Source organism: Panthera tigris, chromosome C1 (assembly GCF_018350195.1).
Source record: "Panthera tigris isolate Pti1 chromosome C1, P.tigris_Pti1_mat1.1, whole genome shotgun sequence".
Classification (NCBI taxonomy): Eukaryota; Metazoa; Chordata; class Mammalia; order Carnivora; family Felidae; genus Panthera; species Panthera tigris.
The window spans coordinates 165,364,485-165,379,220 of record NC_056667.1 but is presented as its reverse complement, the minus strand read 5'-3'; the positions used below and the strand labels follow the sequence as shown (position 1 = coordinate 165,379,220).

Sequence of the window (14,736 nt, the reverse complement as noted above, 5' to 3'; positions counted from 1 at the left end):
TTACATTGATTTTCCACAGTTATGGGCTTACCTGCAGCCTGCTGCTAATCACTCAAGTCTTGCTAATCATGTCTTTAACTCTTTTTGAAATAAGCCCACTTTATGGTGAACAGCAAGAGTAAGGCACAGGTTGAAACTTGGAAGTACATGTCACTTTGCTTTTCATCAGTTGGTGTAGACCCTCATTATTCTAAACTTGTCTTTGTTATATTTCTAATGCAGTCACTTTTAAAATAGGGACATGTCCCCCTGGGTTTCCCTTTAGTTGATTACAACTTCATTTATAAAATGTAAATTGATTTTCACCAAGAAAAACCCTTCTTCAAGAAAATGACTAAACATTTCCTCATGAAACTGTTTAATATTTTAGTGTACTATTAAGTTACTCTGTAATTTAGAGCAGATATCAGCTGTATCTTCAACCTTAATTAGAATAGTCATTTCATTTAATGCCAGAGAGCGTTTATAAACATTTTTCTATGGGTAGTAGTTATAATTCAATGATAAGGCAATACTGCCACCTAGAGGGAAAAATTAAGAATTGATCAAGAATTAAATTATGAAAACTGTCTTAAAATAATTGGTCAACCCCTCGAATTACTGCTGAAGACCAGGGACTGTCTTTTTTGGCTGTAAATGCCAGGATTTACACCTAGATTCTTCAAATGATGCTATTGCACTTTGGATATACACACAAAAAAAACAATGAAAACTATTTTGGAAGAAGCACTTTATCAATTTAATAATAATAATAATAATAATAATAACGCTGTGGGATCCTTGGATTTCAAAATAGCCAGTTACCACAGTAGCTACATGGATGTTAAAAGAAGTCCAGAGTCCGACAAAATGAGCCTGAAGGTAAACACAGAGAAAATTAAGAAGAGCGGTTCACAACATGTTTTGACCAGAATGGCAGTTTTCAGAGTGCATTGCACAGCCTACGCCCTAAAAAGCTCTGTAAAGCCAAGTACCAAGAATGCTTCCTCCTGGCCTGGAGCTTCACAGAGTCTGTGGGCATGTGAAAGCCATGAGGAAAGGTGTAACGTATTTAGCCTAGAATTAATTGCACAAGCATTTTGATTACAGACACCTTTCTTTGTTCAACACCTGTCTGACATGCCCTCACTCACCAGAATTCAGAGTGCAAAGAAATTGAGAGCTATGATTACCATATTCACCATGTCCTTTCTTTGGCTGTCTTTCAAGACCTCCTGCTGCCATGACTTTTTTTAAATGGTGAGAAGGTGGGGCAGGGCACAGAATTCTTTAGCTTAGAATTCAGTCTGATTCTCTTACGGAGTTACAGAAGATAAGATTAAGGCTTACTGAGATTTAAAACACATTACTTTCAATCAAGTACATTGTTAGCCTCTGAATCAGTTATTGAGGCACAGGTTTTTAAACTCTGCCTTAAACACTTCCAGATTTTCCTTCCATTATTCAAATCTGATGACCCGAGGAGGAGTTCTCCGTCTTGGCATTCTTGACCTCTGCCCTTGGGTTTTCAGGTCCGTGTCTCCGGCCGGGAGGATCTCCACGTCTCCCATCCGATCTGTTAGGTCTCCATTACTCATGCGGAAGACTCCAACACCCAGCACGGCCACAGGCCCCGAAGTGCCTCCCCCTTGGAAGCAAGAGGGCTATGTGGCTTCGTCCGAGGCTGAGATGAGAGAAACCACGGTGACAAGCGCCACCCAGATCAGAACAGAAGAGAGATGGGAAGGGAGATACGGGATCCAGGAGCAAGTGACCATCAGCGGAGGAGCGGGAGCTGCTGCCGGCGTGTCGGCCAGTGCTGCGTTCGCGGCCGGGGCTGTGGCTACTGGTGCTGCAGAGGTACTGTCAGAGCTGTCCTGTTTCCTTTCATGGCTGCTTTCTCCAGCCAGAACCCTGCCACGAAGCCCCGTCTCTGGAGGTTGGAGGGGAAATGCATATGCACGTGGGAACATAACAGAAACTAAAGACCAAATCTGGCTCGTGCTTTGTGAAATCATTTTTAATGGGGATGAAGGCTCTAATCTGTCAGGTTTTTATAAAATACGGGGTTTAACGGTACACGCGCTATATCTCTTGGCAATGACAAATGCTTGTCCCGTGAATGCTTTACTAGAGCTGCTCATTTCCATTGCACTCTTGTATTTGCTGCTGGGCATGTCATTTTAAAAAGGGACTTGGTCATTTCCAATCCAGGTGAAACAAGAAACTGACAAAAGTGCAGCTGTTGCGACCGTCGTTGCTGCTGTTGATATGGCCAGAGTGAGAGAACCAGTCATCAGCGCTGTAGAGCAGACTGCTCAGAGGACAACCACGACTGCCACGCACATCCAACCTGCTCAAGAACAGGTATGCATGTGGCCAGCCAGAACGAGCTTTGCATGCAGCGATCCCATGGCAAACCAGTGCTCCAGTCATTTTGAGGACAGCCCTGAGCCCAATGTGGCCCGGGTTTCTAGGACACTCTGAGCAACGGATGGCCTGAGATACCCAGGGTGTTCAAGAGAGAAGTTACCTGACTACCTCGTCCATGTCCGGCAGGAAAACACACAGGAGTTAGCCATCAGAGAGTTAGTACAGGAGGCCAGAGAAGGAATTCAAAGTATCAAAGTGGTCCTGGGTCAAGACAGGCAAAGCGTGGCCCAAAAAGTCAGCCAAACAAAGAGGAGTGTATGCGCATTCATTTCTCTAGTTCTGGACCGGTCAATCCAGAGTTCAGCTGCAGAGCCAGGCACAGAAACCACTATTGCAGGGCAAACATTACCTTTCTCTAAGCCTCCCCAAGAGACCTTTGCTTTTACTTACCTCAAATGTGACATGTGATTCATGGCTGAAAAGTGTTATAAATCGAGGATAATTTCCCACCTCCTATTTGAATAGATTTTTTTTTATGTAGTTTAAAATCACTCTAGCTTTCCTCCTTATCCTCTCTTGTGTGACGTTTATGTCTTTATCCTGATTTATTATTGTAAGTTTTTATATAAGGTGCATGAAACTATTTCCTTCCTTTCTCTTCTGAAAATCAGATTAAAAAGGAGGCAGAGAAGAAGACTGCTGTAACTAAGGTAGTAGTGGCTGCCGATAAAGCCAAGGAGCAAGAATTAAAATCAAGAACCAGAGAAGTAATTACGACAAAACAAGAGCAGGTGCACGTAACTCACGAACAGGTGAAAATACATTTTTTTTAAAAAAACAATTGGTGAGGCTTTCAGCCAGTGGAGCCAGCTGGGTGGTTTGAGAAGATGACTTTCTTTTTTTTTTTTTTTCCTTTAAAGCTTATTTATTCATTTATTTTGAGAAAGAGAGAGACAGCATGAGTAGGGAGGGGCAGAGAGAGAGAGAGAGAGAAAGAACCCCCAAGCAGGTTCCACATTGTCAGCACAGAGCCCTATGCAAGGCTGGAACTCACAAACCGTGAGCTCATGACCCAAGCTGAAATCAAGAGTCAGACACTTAATCAGCTGAGCCACCTGGGCATCTTGTGAAGATGAACTTTCACGTCTCCTTTAAACCCTGAGATCCTGAATGCCAGGGATAATGTCTGAGAACGGCAAAGAGGCAAAAGGGGAAAACTGCTTCCCCACTCCCACACACACACCTTAGGCATCCGGATCCAAACAGCCTCCTTTGGAAGGTTAAGGATTTGGAAAACATCTTGCCCAAGATATGTGTAAAACTTTCTCCCTGTAATGTCTCAGTTTTAGAAAAGTAAGTCTTGATATATTCCAAACCATCATAATTAAGAAAGTTTTCAAAGCAAAAATAACATATGAATGCAGATTGTAAATTGTCCATACTTGATTTCTCATATATAAAATAAAAGGGTCGGACAAATTCTAAGGCCTTTCATTCTAATATCCTATTCTTTAAGATCAACCTTTAGATGACAGAAGTGGCATAGAATAGTATTGCCATATATCCATTAGTAAAAATTGAAAGTCTTTTCAAAGAAGACAACTCTCCAATTCAGATAATGGTGTTGAAATCAACCTTTTTTCCCCTGAGCAGCATAAATTATGGTTGAGGCAGAGAAGGAGTGTGGTCCTATTGAGGCAAATGAGATAATTTATTTAGTGATCTGTCCAGAAAAAGAAGATTTTACTCCTTTCTTCAAATTTCTATTTTATAAACATTATGTCACTTCCATTCGAGATCAGGAGACAATAAGTGTTTGTTCTGATCATTGATTTCAGATAAGAAAAGAAACTGAAAAAGCGTTTGTACCAAAAGTAGTAATTTCTACAACCAAAGCCAAAGAACAAGAAACTAGAGTAACTGGACAAATTACTACAAAGCAAGAACAAAAACAAGTAACTCAAGAAACAGTAAGTCCAGTTTTGTCATTACATTGTAATTCATGGACAAATAATGCATTCTAGCCAGCTGCCTGTGCCCTATGACCAGAAACTCTAAATGGAGGAGTCCTGTGTGTGTATTTCTTTTTGTTGTTTCTCTGTCTAGTACGGAAACTCTTTCATGATGGAAATTCTGTTTTCATTGCAGTTTTTCACTCAATTGATCCATTTTGGGGAGATTGTCTATTAGAACAGTTTGGGGGCACATCTATGACATTTCTAGGGCATAACTTTTTACTTATTTGAAATGTTTATTTTTTGAGAGAGAGAGAGAGAGAGTTCAAATGGGGAGGGACAGAGAGAAAAGGGGACAGAGGATCTAAAGCAGGCTCCGTGCTGACAGCAGCAAACCTGATGCGGATGCGGGGCTCAAATTCACAAACCATGAGATCATGACTTGAGCCAAAGTCTGATGCTTAACCAACCAAGTCACCCAGGCATCCCTCTGGCGCATATTTAAGTGTAAGATAGATATCACCCCAATCAAGTTACCCCAAGTACAGTTTTTTAATGGATAGCCTGAGCCCTCAGTCGCTTAGGTTGTAAGACATGTTGTGTACACACACACACCAGCCATGAACACTCCCATGTAAATATCAAGGGAGAGTGAGGAAATGTTGGACATCAGGGTTGACTGGTACTTCTTCAAGAAAATGCTTTAAAGCGTTTGCTGCTTTGGTGCCATACAGCCACGTGAGAACAGCCTGTGTCACTAAAGTCCACTTCTCTTCCACATGTGACATCAAACCTTAACGTGTCAGGAAAGAAGCATCTATTTTTAATTCTTTCATGTTCAGGAGGGTGCCTGCACTCACCTATCTTGATCTCAAGTTCTTTGCTGATCCCAGAGCTACTTTTTACAAAGGTCTAGCTGAGAACATTATACACTTTGGAGGCTGGCCAGAAGCTATTGAATGAATTTCCATCCCCTTATAGTGAGTGAGAGACTTTGAATGCCCAAGAACTCTACTTGGCATAATCAAGAGCATAGAAATGCCTGTTGCCATTGCGATGCCACTTACTGGCAAGTTCAGCCTGACCATAGTTTTCCAGCCATTTGCCCGTGGCCACTCATTGGGTGTCCTAGAGTGTCAACATGTCCCAGAGATGAGAACTTTTCAGTTTCTAGGACAATCTGCTAAGGAGCAGGTGGGCAGAAAAGAAGCCTATAGACTATTTTTCAGGAAAACAAAAGTCTGTGTTTTAAACCATTAAGTGTTGGCCCTTAAAATGGAAATGTGATTCTTTCTCAGAGCTAATCATTTTGTATTCTTCTGATGTTGCAAGGGTATCTTGCCATTTCTTTTGTGCCTGTTGAAACTCAAACCCTTATTTTACTCTGAAAATCAGATAAAACAGAAAGCCGTGACAGCTGCCGCATCCATGGTGGTAGTTGCCACTGCAGAGTCCACAAAACTAGAAACAATCCTGGGAGCTCAAGAAGAAGTTGCCACACAACATGATCAAATGCACATGACTCATGAAAAGGTGATGACTTCCTGCTGGTGTGAAATTCACTCTTCATCACTTCATGTGCAGGCTGCCTCCATTGTCATCATGGGTCTTAATCATCACTTTTTCACCCCCTCTGTTTATAGCTCAAATAGAAAACTCCCTCAGAATCTGTCACGAACCCTTTGCCACCTCTCCAGCTTTCACTGCCACTTTTCATTCCTAACTTTCAAACTTTCTTGGGGTTGTTACTAACATGATATGATATGATAGTTCACTTTAATATCTTCCTATTGCCGTAGATTCCAGTTTTCAAGTCAATTGATAAAATGTAAAAGTATGTGTTGCTTTTGACTCTAATGGAATTTCTCGTGGATTATAGTAAGACAAATGTGGGAAAGAGAAGTGCATCCTTTATTCTTTTGTTGCTGATCACAAGTTTTTCTTTTAGACTGCACTCATTTTGATATTGTTATGTAATAAAACAGTAAGGAAGATCAAAGTAACTCACATTATGTGTTTAAGCATGATGAAAATGTCCGGGAACAGGAAGACATTTGCTTCCTTTCTCAGTTTTGACTTCAGGTTCTTTTATTAGAGGCTGTATGAAATTTAATGACCATTTTCTCACCTTTCTATTTATCATATGACCAGATAATGAAAGAAACTAGGAAAACAGTGGTGCCTAAAGTCATAGTTGCCACACCCAAAATCAAAGAACAAGATGTAGTTTCAAGAACTAGAGAAGGCATCACTACCAAAAGAGAGCAAGTTCAAATAACTCAGGAAAAGGTGAATACAGATATTTGAGATGGGAAAAATTTATCTTTAAACTAATTTCTAGTAAACTGTTAACTATGATGTTCTATGAATTGGTAGTCTGTATTTTCCTTTCTGAATCCCAGACTAAAAGCACAATGGTAAATGTGTGACTGCTTACAATTAATTTTATCTGTACATTTGATTTTCATCCATCTGTAACATTGATAACTCATTTTATTCAACCATTATTCTTTGCATGAAAGTTAGCATTTTTAACCTGATTCTTAAAAAGCAAGATATAGAATCAAATGGAGAGATTTTTGTGGGTTTTTTTATTTAACATTTCTAAATTTTGTGACTCCCAGTCCATATATGCAAACATTGTCAAGTAACTTCTTTTGTGTAGTTAACCCCGAATAACTTCATCTTGCATCCCCACTAGGAGGGGGGGAAGGGTCATACCATGTGTGTCTAAAGCCCTGTGCAATTGACACTTTGATTTTACTGTAATAATCAGATGAGAAAGGAAGCTGAGAAAACTGCCTTATCTACAATAGCAGTTGCTACTGGTAAAGCCCAAGAACAAGAAACAATACTGAGAACTAGAGAAGGAGTGGCCAGTAGACAAGAACAAATCCAAGTTACTCATGGAAAGGTGACGCTTGCTATTCCAAGTGTGAAGTCCCCTCTTTGATAATACATTAATACCCAATCTCAAGAGTTTCTTCTGTATGAGACACTATTAACCGAATTCATTGTTTAGATGATTAAACAATTGGAAACTAAAAAACCAAATTATTATTGTTAATATTACTACATATTCCTCTCCCACTGATCTCCTCACTATTATTTTCCATGTTTTTTATTATTAACATCTATAAGTTCTCTGGAAGTTGATTAAAATTGCATGCAGGCTGATTTTAAGATATCCTGTGAATATTAAAGAAAAAAGTATGAGTAAGTGATGAATCTTACTTACTGTCATGAATATGTGTGGTTTGAGGGGTCGTGAATTCAATATATTACTTCGTAAAGTATGGACTTATTTCAGGAAATCACCCATCAGTTTTTTTCAGGTGAAAGGTTATCTTTTTTCTTTCTGTAAATACCAGATGAGAAAATTATAAAGCCCGCCATACTACTGCTAATGCTAACAAGATGCAGTATCAAGTCTAGCGAAGGAATCCTCCAACTAGAATGCGCATTAGCCATGAAAAACTTTATTTGTAGCATTTATTTGTAGTTATGAATCTCCATGAATTAACCAACTTCCTATGATTCTGCCATTTACCCCAAATAAGCTATTTACCTAATTTTATTCCTTGTTGTCAATATAGTATTTGGAAATGAGCAACTCAATTTCTTTAGTGTCATGGCTGAGTCCTGTCTATATTTCTCTCAGTGTTGTTTTCTGTCTCTACATTTTTGGGTTTTCTCCTAAGGCATGATTGAAGGTCAACTTTCCAAACACTTAACCAAGTAGGATATTGACTGGCATATCAGCCTTTCAGAAATCTCATTGGTAAAGGAGATTCTAATACGTAACATACTTCATGAGAGATTGTATTTAAATTTTTGTTTGTTCTGAATCACATAAATTTGACTGTCTTGTTTTTGTTGTTAAAAATTAGCTAAGAATGGAAGCTGAGAAAATATCTGTACCCAAAGTAGTAGTTACCACTGCAAAATCTACTGAACCAGCCACACTGCCAAGGACTAGAGAAGGATTTGCTATTAAGCAAGAACAAATCCATCTTTTTCATGAGGAGATGAAAACTGATGCTGTGGAGGTGAAAAGCATTGCTTCATCCCATTTTATCACCAGCACCCATAACTTTTCATCCAGCATGAGTCGTTGTGTTCCTAGTGTTTCATTTAATCGCTGAAGTGGTCAATAAACATTAGAGCTGATTAGACCCTGTCCAGTTCCTCCAGTGCAACAGTTAGCATTTCTAGGTGTGAAGAGCCAGATTAGGTAACACTCTTCGTTGCTTTGCCTAAATTAGTTCTCAGTGTTTAACTGCTCTGAATTGGGGTCTCCTACTCCAATTCTTCTTCCTGCTGATCTAGGTTCCAAAAATATGAGAGAGCTTAGAGTCCACTAAGAAGTAAAAGTGGTACCAGCGTAGAGGACAAGTAAATTGAACCAAAGTAAACACGCCTGTGGTTGTCTATGAAACAATAGCTGTATGTGGACTTGATATGCATTAACTCAGGGAAAAATACATAGATGCTCCCCCAATTTGAAATATCCTACCCATAATCAAGATTCTTTTTTTTTTGCATAAGTTTTAAATTCAGAACAAGATTTACATATTTGTACATTTTGGTCGGCAAATGATCATTTCTTTGAGCCTGAGTTTTCTCATTGTTAAAATAAAACTCAACCTGGTTACCTCGTAGACTGGTTGAAAGATTCAAATGAGATATAATATAAATGTCACTTTACAAACAAAGTGATCTATCTTAAATGTGTGTACACATATGTAGAATGGCATATCAGACTTCATATACATTGAAAGTGTATATATACTTAAGATACCACTTATAGAATTATTACATTTACATTATATCTCATTTGAATCTTTAGTCTACATTAAATATACATGATAGATGTTAAATATATTTCTGTTATCTGTCAGAGACAGATAACATTTTGAAGCATCTATAAAATTAAAATCAACTAATGGCCTATATGTTTTAAAAAAGAAGGCCAGATGAAAACACACCTAAGCCTCACGTATATTTTACAGCTTCTTCTAAGATGCAATGGTAAAGTGAAAATGGCGTTTGCAATCCTTCAAGGCAGATTAGGGTGTTTGTGGCTTACTGGAAGGAGGCACTGAATGAAGCCCTTGATCGCTAAAGGCCCAATTTCATCTCAGAAAAAAAAAACCCTCATTTCTATCTTAAATGATTGAGAGAACAATTTTAACAGATACACAGGTAGCATCCTTGAAGAACATTTCAGCTGTGATCTAGATTCTTTTCACGGCAGCAGAAAAGAAAAATGGACATTAATAAACTATTCCAGCATTACTTTTAAAGAGCAGTGATGGACACAGCGATGTGATTTTTAGGATTTGCTATTTCCAAGCATTGCATAGACTCCTAATTTGTAAGGCATATCAGCTAGTTTTCTTTCTTTAAAAGAGAAACACCTCTGCAGACTGTTTTCATTTATGTTAATCAGATTCATGGAAATGAGAAAACAACATTTCTGGTTTTTTCTGCACTTATCTCCCAGTCATAACCAAAGCAAATTGAACTTTACTGCAAAAGGTGGTTCTCTTGAATCCAAATATTATTAACACTTTCATTTTAATCACAGTCTCTTCACTTGTGTTTTTTAAGAAAGATATTTCCTAATAGATTAAAAATTCTTATCCCTAGGGAATCATAAGAAAATTAATATGCTCCCTATGTTCCATGAGCTTTCATATTATCTCAGATTTGCACGCAATCGTACAACTCTGTAGCAACTGATTTTTCTGGATGGGTCTATGATGGTTTTGAGTGTATTTTTATCATTACTGTCTTTGCAACAACACTAGACTAAATGATTGACAGGCTAATAAAAATAATCAATGAAGATAACCATCCCCCAAATTCTGATTTCCCAAGTGCTAATTAACTGCCTCAGACAAAATCCTAGAAAAACTCAAAATCTCCTTACTATTTTGTATCCATACTGTGTTGTCCCATGTGGTGTCTGTGTGATTTAATGTCTTGTCTAATTAAACAGGTGTATATAGAGTGTATCTAACTAGATGTCCATTACATTATAATAATCAATGAAATAAGTTCCTAAATGTATCTGCGAGTTACATTTCTGGAGACATTAACAGCCATATAACACAGGTGCCATCGGCCTACCACACCTTTAGGCATTTGTCTGTTCCTAATGACTATCCTTGGAGAACATGTCCCAGCTTGAGTTGGTGTTACTGTGTATTAATTCCGGAAACCTTGTCTCCAGGTGGACGTTGGGAAAAAGGCGGAAGCTGTAGCAACGGTTGTTGCTGCAGTGGACCAGGCCCGTGTCAGAGAGCCCAGGGAGCCTGAGCGTCCTAAAGAATCGTACGCTCAGCAGACCACTTTGGAGTATGGCTATAAGGAGCACATTTCTGCCACAAAGGTTGTTGAGCGTCCCCAGCGTCCAGCCTCGGAACCCCACGTTGTCCCTAAAGCAGTCAAGCCTAGAGTGATCCAAGCTCCTTCTGAGACTCATATCACAACTACTGATCAAATGGGAATGCACATTTCATCACAGGTGAGTCTGTACCCCTAGATTTTTACCCTATTTATGGGAAAGCAATTTTAACTGCTGTGGTCGTCTGGTGGACAGTGGTGTCATTGAGTCTCATTTCAATGCAGATCAAGAAAACTACAGATCTAACAACTGAAAGATTAGTCCATGTGGATAAACGCCCCCGCACAGCAAGCCCTCACTTTACTGTTTCAAAAATTTCTGTTCCTAAGACGGAACACGGATATGAGGTAAGAAGTTAAAGAGCATGCCAAAGAAATGTCTGGCTCAGAGGTGCCATACATACCTAATGTGCGATGTACTGTATCTTTGGTGGAGGCCAATGTGGGCCTCTTGCTGGTGATGTCTGTTTGCGTTCATAAGAGACTCTCAAGCCCCTGGAGTTTGGCTTCTGAAACTTGCCAAGCAGGGTGAGCACACAGTAGCCGAGGTGGTTATCCCATACCTCTGAGAAGACACAAATCTGTACAGGCTTCTCTCAGTTTCACATTTTGTAAAAGATGGCGCATTGTACAGTTTCATTTTCCTTATGCTGTGAAACATTTCACAGTAACTTAGCTGTGAATGTGTATCAATATAAAAATCAGACATTGAGAAATCCTATATTCAATATAACAGTCACTGAGAAATCATATGTCTACATACGCAACATAACAAGATGGAGAGAGGTAGGATTGTGTGGTAGTGGGGGTGGATTGTGGAATCAATCACACAGCCTTGGATTTGTGTCCTAGCTCTTCTCCTATTAGCTCTGTCATCGGGGGCAAGTTAATGCATGCAAAAATGGTAGCAAGTTGACAGCACATAATAACCCTTAATATTAGTCTCTGTTCCTCTTATGCACATCTAAGACGTAGAATGCAAATCTTATGTGCCTTCACAGCATTTTAAAGTCCGTTTAATACCTATATTTGGAATAGCCCCAAATCAGTATTGAAATCAGATGACCATAGACAGTGACAGAATAAAAAGAGTGAGATAGCCTTTCAAATATTTTTGTAATGTCTCTGTTTTTACCTTCCACACAGACCTGAAGCTGAAACTTTACAATTTTAAACTATTGTCAAGTAGTTCTTAGGAATTTACCAAATATTTTAATAATTTCCTGATTCTGAATTTCCCACTGTAGTATTTTCAGGATGGTTAAGTGAAAATTGGTCACTGAACTTTAGAAGCTCCATTGTCCCTTTATGATGAGAGAATAAAATAAGGAGCTCTAAATACAACTCTCTAAGAAAAATATTTTCCATTTTTTTACTGTTTATTTTATTTTTGAGAGAGAGACAGAGTATGAGGGGGTGGGGGAGGGGCAGAGAGAGAGAGGGAGACCCAGAATCTGAAGCAGGATCCAAGCTCTGAGCTGTCAGCACAGAGCCCAAAACGGGGCTCGAACTCACTAACCGCGAGATCATGACCTGAGCCGAAGTCGGATGCTTAACCAACTGAGCCACCCAGGCGCCCCAAGAAAAACATTTTCAAACGTATTTTATAAACTGGCAGGAATAACAATGAGCTTTATAACCAGCTCATCCCTAACTGACTTTCCATTAACCGTAAAAGTGAGAATGAGAGCATTGAAAGACAGACCATATAGAACATAGACTCCTACCCACCACAGAATGAGTGATAGTAGCCACGTACTTCTGAACCATGACGCAGATTGTTCCCTTTCCATTTAGGCATCGATAGCCGGTAGCGCTATCGCCACATTACAGAAAGAGTTGTCAGCCACGTCTTCTGCTCAGAAGATCACCAAGTCGGTGAAGGCACCCACTGTGAAGCCTGCCGAGGCTAGAGTGAGAGCAGAACCCACCCCCTCTCCGCAGTTCCCTTTCGCCGACACGCCAGACACTTACAAGAGTCAAGCTGGCGTTGAAGTGAAAAAGGAGGTAGGGGTGAGCATCACTGGTGGCGCAGTCCATGAAGAGCGCTTCAAAGTACTGCATGAGCGTGAAGCCAAGGTCAGTCACTGGATCGCACACTATCTCTTGACCCATTCCTCTTGAGCAGGGTCGGACGCACGGCCAGTTTGTGCTACAGTAGTACTCAGCCAGGCATCCTACCTTTCCTTTACTGTGCTCCAACGTAATTTTATTGAGTCTGGTGTGGGTCAGAGTTCTTTTTCCTCAAATTATTTTTATAATTTTGCATGGGTTAAGAGTTGATGAGATTGCCCCTTATGCCACGGGCATTTTTGTAACGTCCTTTGTAAAATTTGTAGGTAACAGAAACAGCAAGAGTACCTGCACCTGTTGAAATCCCTGTTACTCCACCAACTTTGGTCTCGGTGAGTGATGAAATTGATTGTGTTGGACCATACACATATCTGGTCAGATATTTTCATGTATGCAAAGATCAGTTTCTTCAACTGGAAAACGGCATTAGTGAGTTCACAAATGCTAATTTTAAGATGGCACACTATTTGGCAAGAAAAGGGGGAATTCTGTGAGACAACGATCGGTCACATAGTCTGTAGGCTTATTGAGCTTCTATTAGGTCTAAGGGATTACTGGGAGCGTTATGGAGATGTGAAGACTAATCCAGCCCTCTTTGAATTTTTAGCCTTACTATTAAGGAAAATGTACATAAATAGGCAAAATCTAGACGGTGATAAGCACCCCAACAGAGGAAGAATAGAGTACTTCCAGTTGGAGATAGCATGGAAAGCTTGGTGAAGGGGCAGCATTTGCCACTGAGCCTTTACGTCCCGTTGGGATTTAAATATGTGAGAATGACAGAGGGTACAGAGTTGTCCCATTAAATGGTGTTAATATAGTTCTGCCTTATGAACTTGGAAATACCTTACATGTATTTCAAGTTAGGAAATAACTTTTCAGGGGAGTCTCTTTACTAATATTTCTACAGTCTTGACCTTTGAAAACATTTTAGGGCCATTAGAATGTGCAAACCCTGACACTTGTTATAACTTATAGAGATGATTAATGAATATGTACATGTTATCAGTATTTCCTTTTTCTTCTCTCCTCAGGGCTTAAAAAATGTGACTGTTATAGAAGGTGAATCCGTCACCTTGGAGTGCCACATCTCTGGATACCCATCCCCAAAAGTGACATGGTACAGGGAAGACTACCAAATAGAAAGTTCCATTGATTTCCAGATAACCTTCCAGAGTGGAATCGCTCGTCTTATGATCCGAGAAGCCTTTGCGGAAGACAGCGGTCGATTTACTTGCAGTGCTGTGAATGAGGCTGGGACCGTCAGCACATCCTGCTATCTAGCTGTGCAAGGTTTGTGGCCACACTCCCACCATCCGTCTGTACCTGCCATTTTACTCTCAGCCGACATTTCTTTCCACAATACGGTTTCTGCACACCCTATAATGATGTCCTCTGTGGGAACTGGGGCTAGATTAAGGGGTCAACTTAACTGTCATGCTAACCAGAGGTCACTAACAAAACAGACTAAATGCCCGACTTAAATTAGAGACTTCTGTCTTCTTCCAGCATCAGAAGAGTTTGAAAAGGAAACAACCACCGTGGCTGAGAAATTTACCACGGAAGAGAAACGGTAAAAACATTCTTCTGCTTTTGTTCTAGGATGGTTTTGATTTGGTATTGGCAAATTACAGCCCAGACGCTAATTTTAAGGGAATTCTCTTTCCAGCTTGGTAGAGTCAAGAGATGTGGTAATGACTGATACCAGCATCACAGAGGAACAAGCAGCCCCCGGAGAACCCGCCGCTCCTTTCTTTATTACAAAACCAGTGGTCCAGAAACTGGTGGAAGGTGGGAGTGTTGTGTTTGAATGTCAGGTTGGTGGCAATCCAAAGCCCCACGTCTACTGGAAAAAATCTGGTGTCCCTCTCACCACGGGATACAGGTATGTTGATGGCTGACTGATAGAGTTCTCTGTGATTTGTATGATATGTATAAGGAAGCC

The 14,736-nt window shown here is 40.0% G+C and overlaps 1 protein-coding gene across 1 annotated transcript in view; it reads left to right on the top strand.

The window, feature by feature from the left end:
- Positions 1-14,736, top strand: part of TTN (titin) — a 277,250-nt gene that overhangs the window by 10,251 nt on the left and 252,263 nt on the right. Inside the window, 14 exon segments of the mRNA XM_042994799.1 lie at positions 1,512-1,839; positions 2,194-2,346; positions 3,024-3,164; positions 4,191-4,322; positions 5,703-5,840; positions 6,459-6,596; positions 7,084-7,221; positions 10,546-10,839; positions 10,944-11,066; positions 12,516-12,797; positions 13,058-13,123; positions 13,826-14,084; positions 14,301-14,364; positions 14,461-14,676. Of these exon segments, the coding sequence (XP_042850733.1) occupies positions 1,512-1,839; positions 2,194-2,346; positions 3,024-3,164; positions 4,191-4,322; positions 5,703-5,840; positions 6,459-6,596; positions 7,084-7,221; positions 10,546-10,839; positions 10,944-11,066; positions 12,516-12,797; positions 13,058-13,123; positions 13,826-14,084; positions 14,301-14,364; positions 14,461-14,676 (2,472 nt within the window).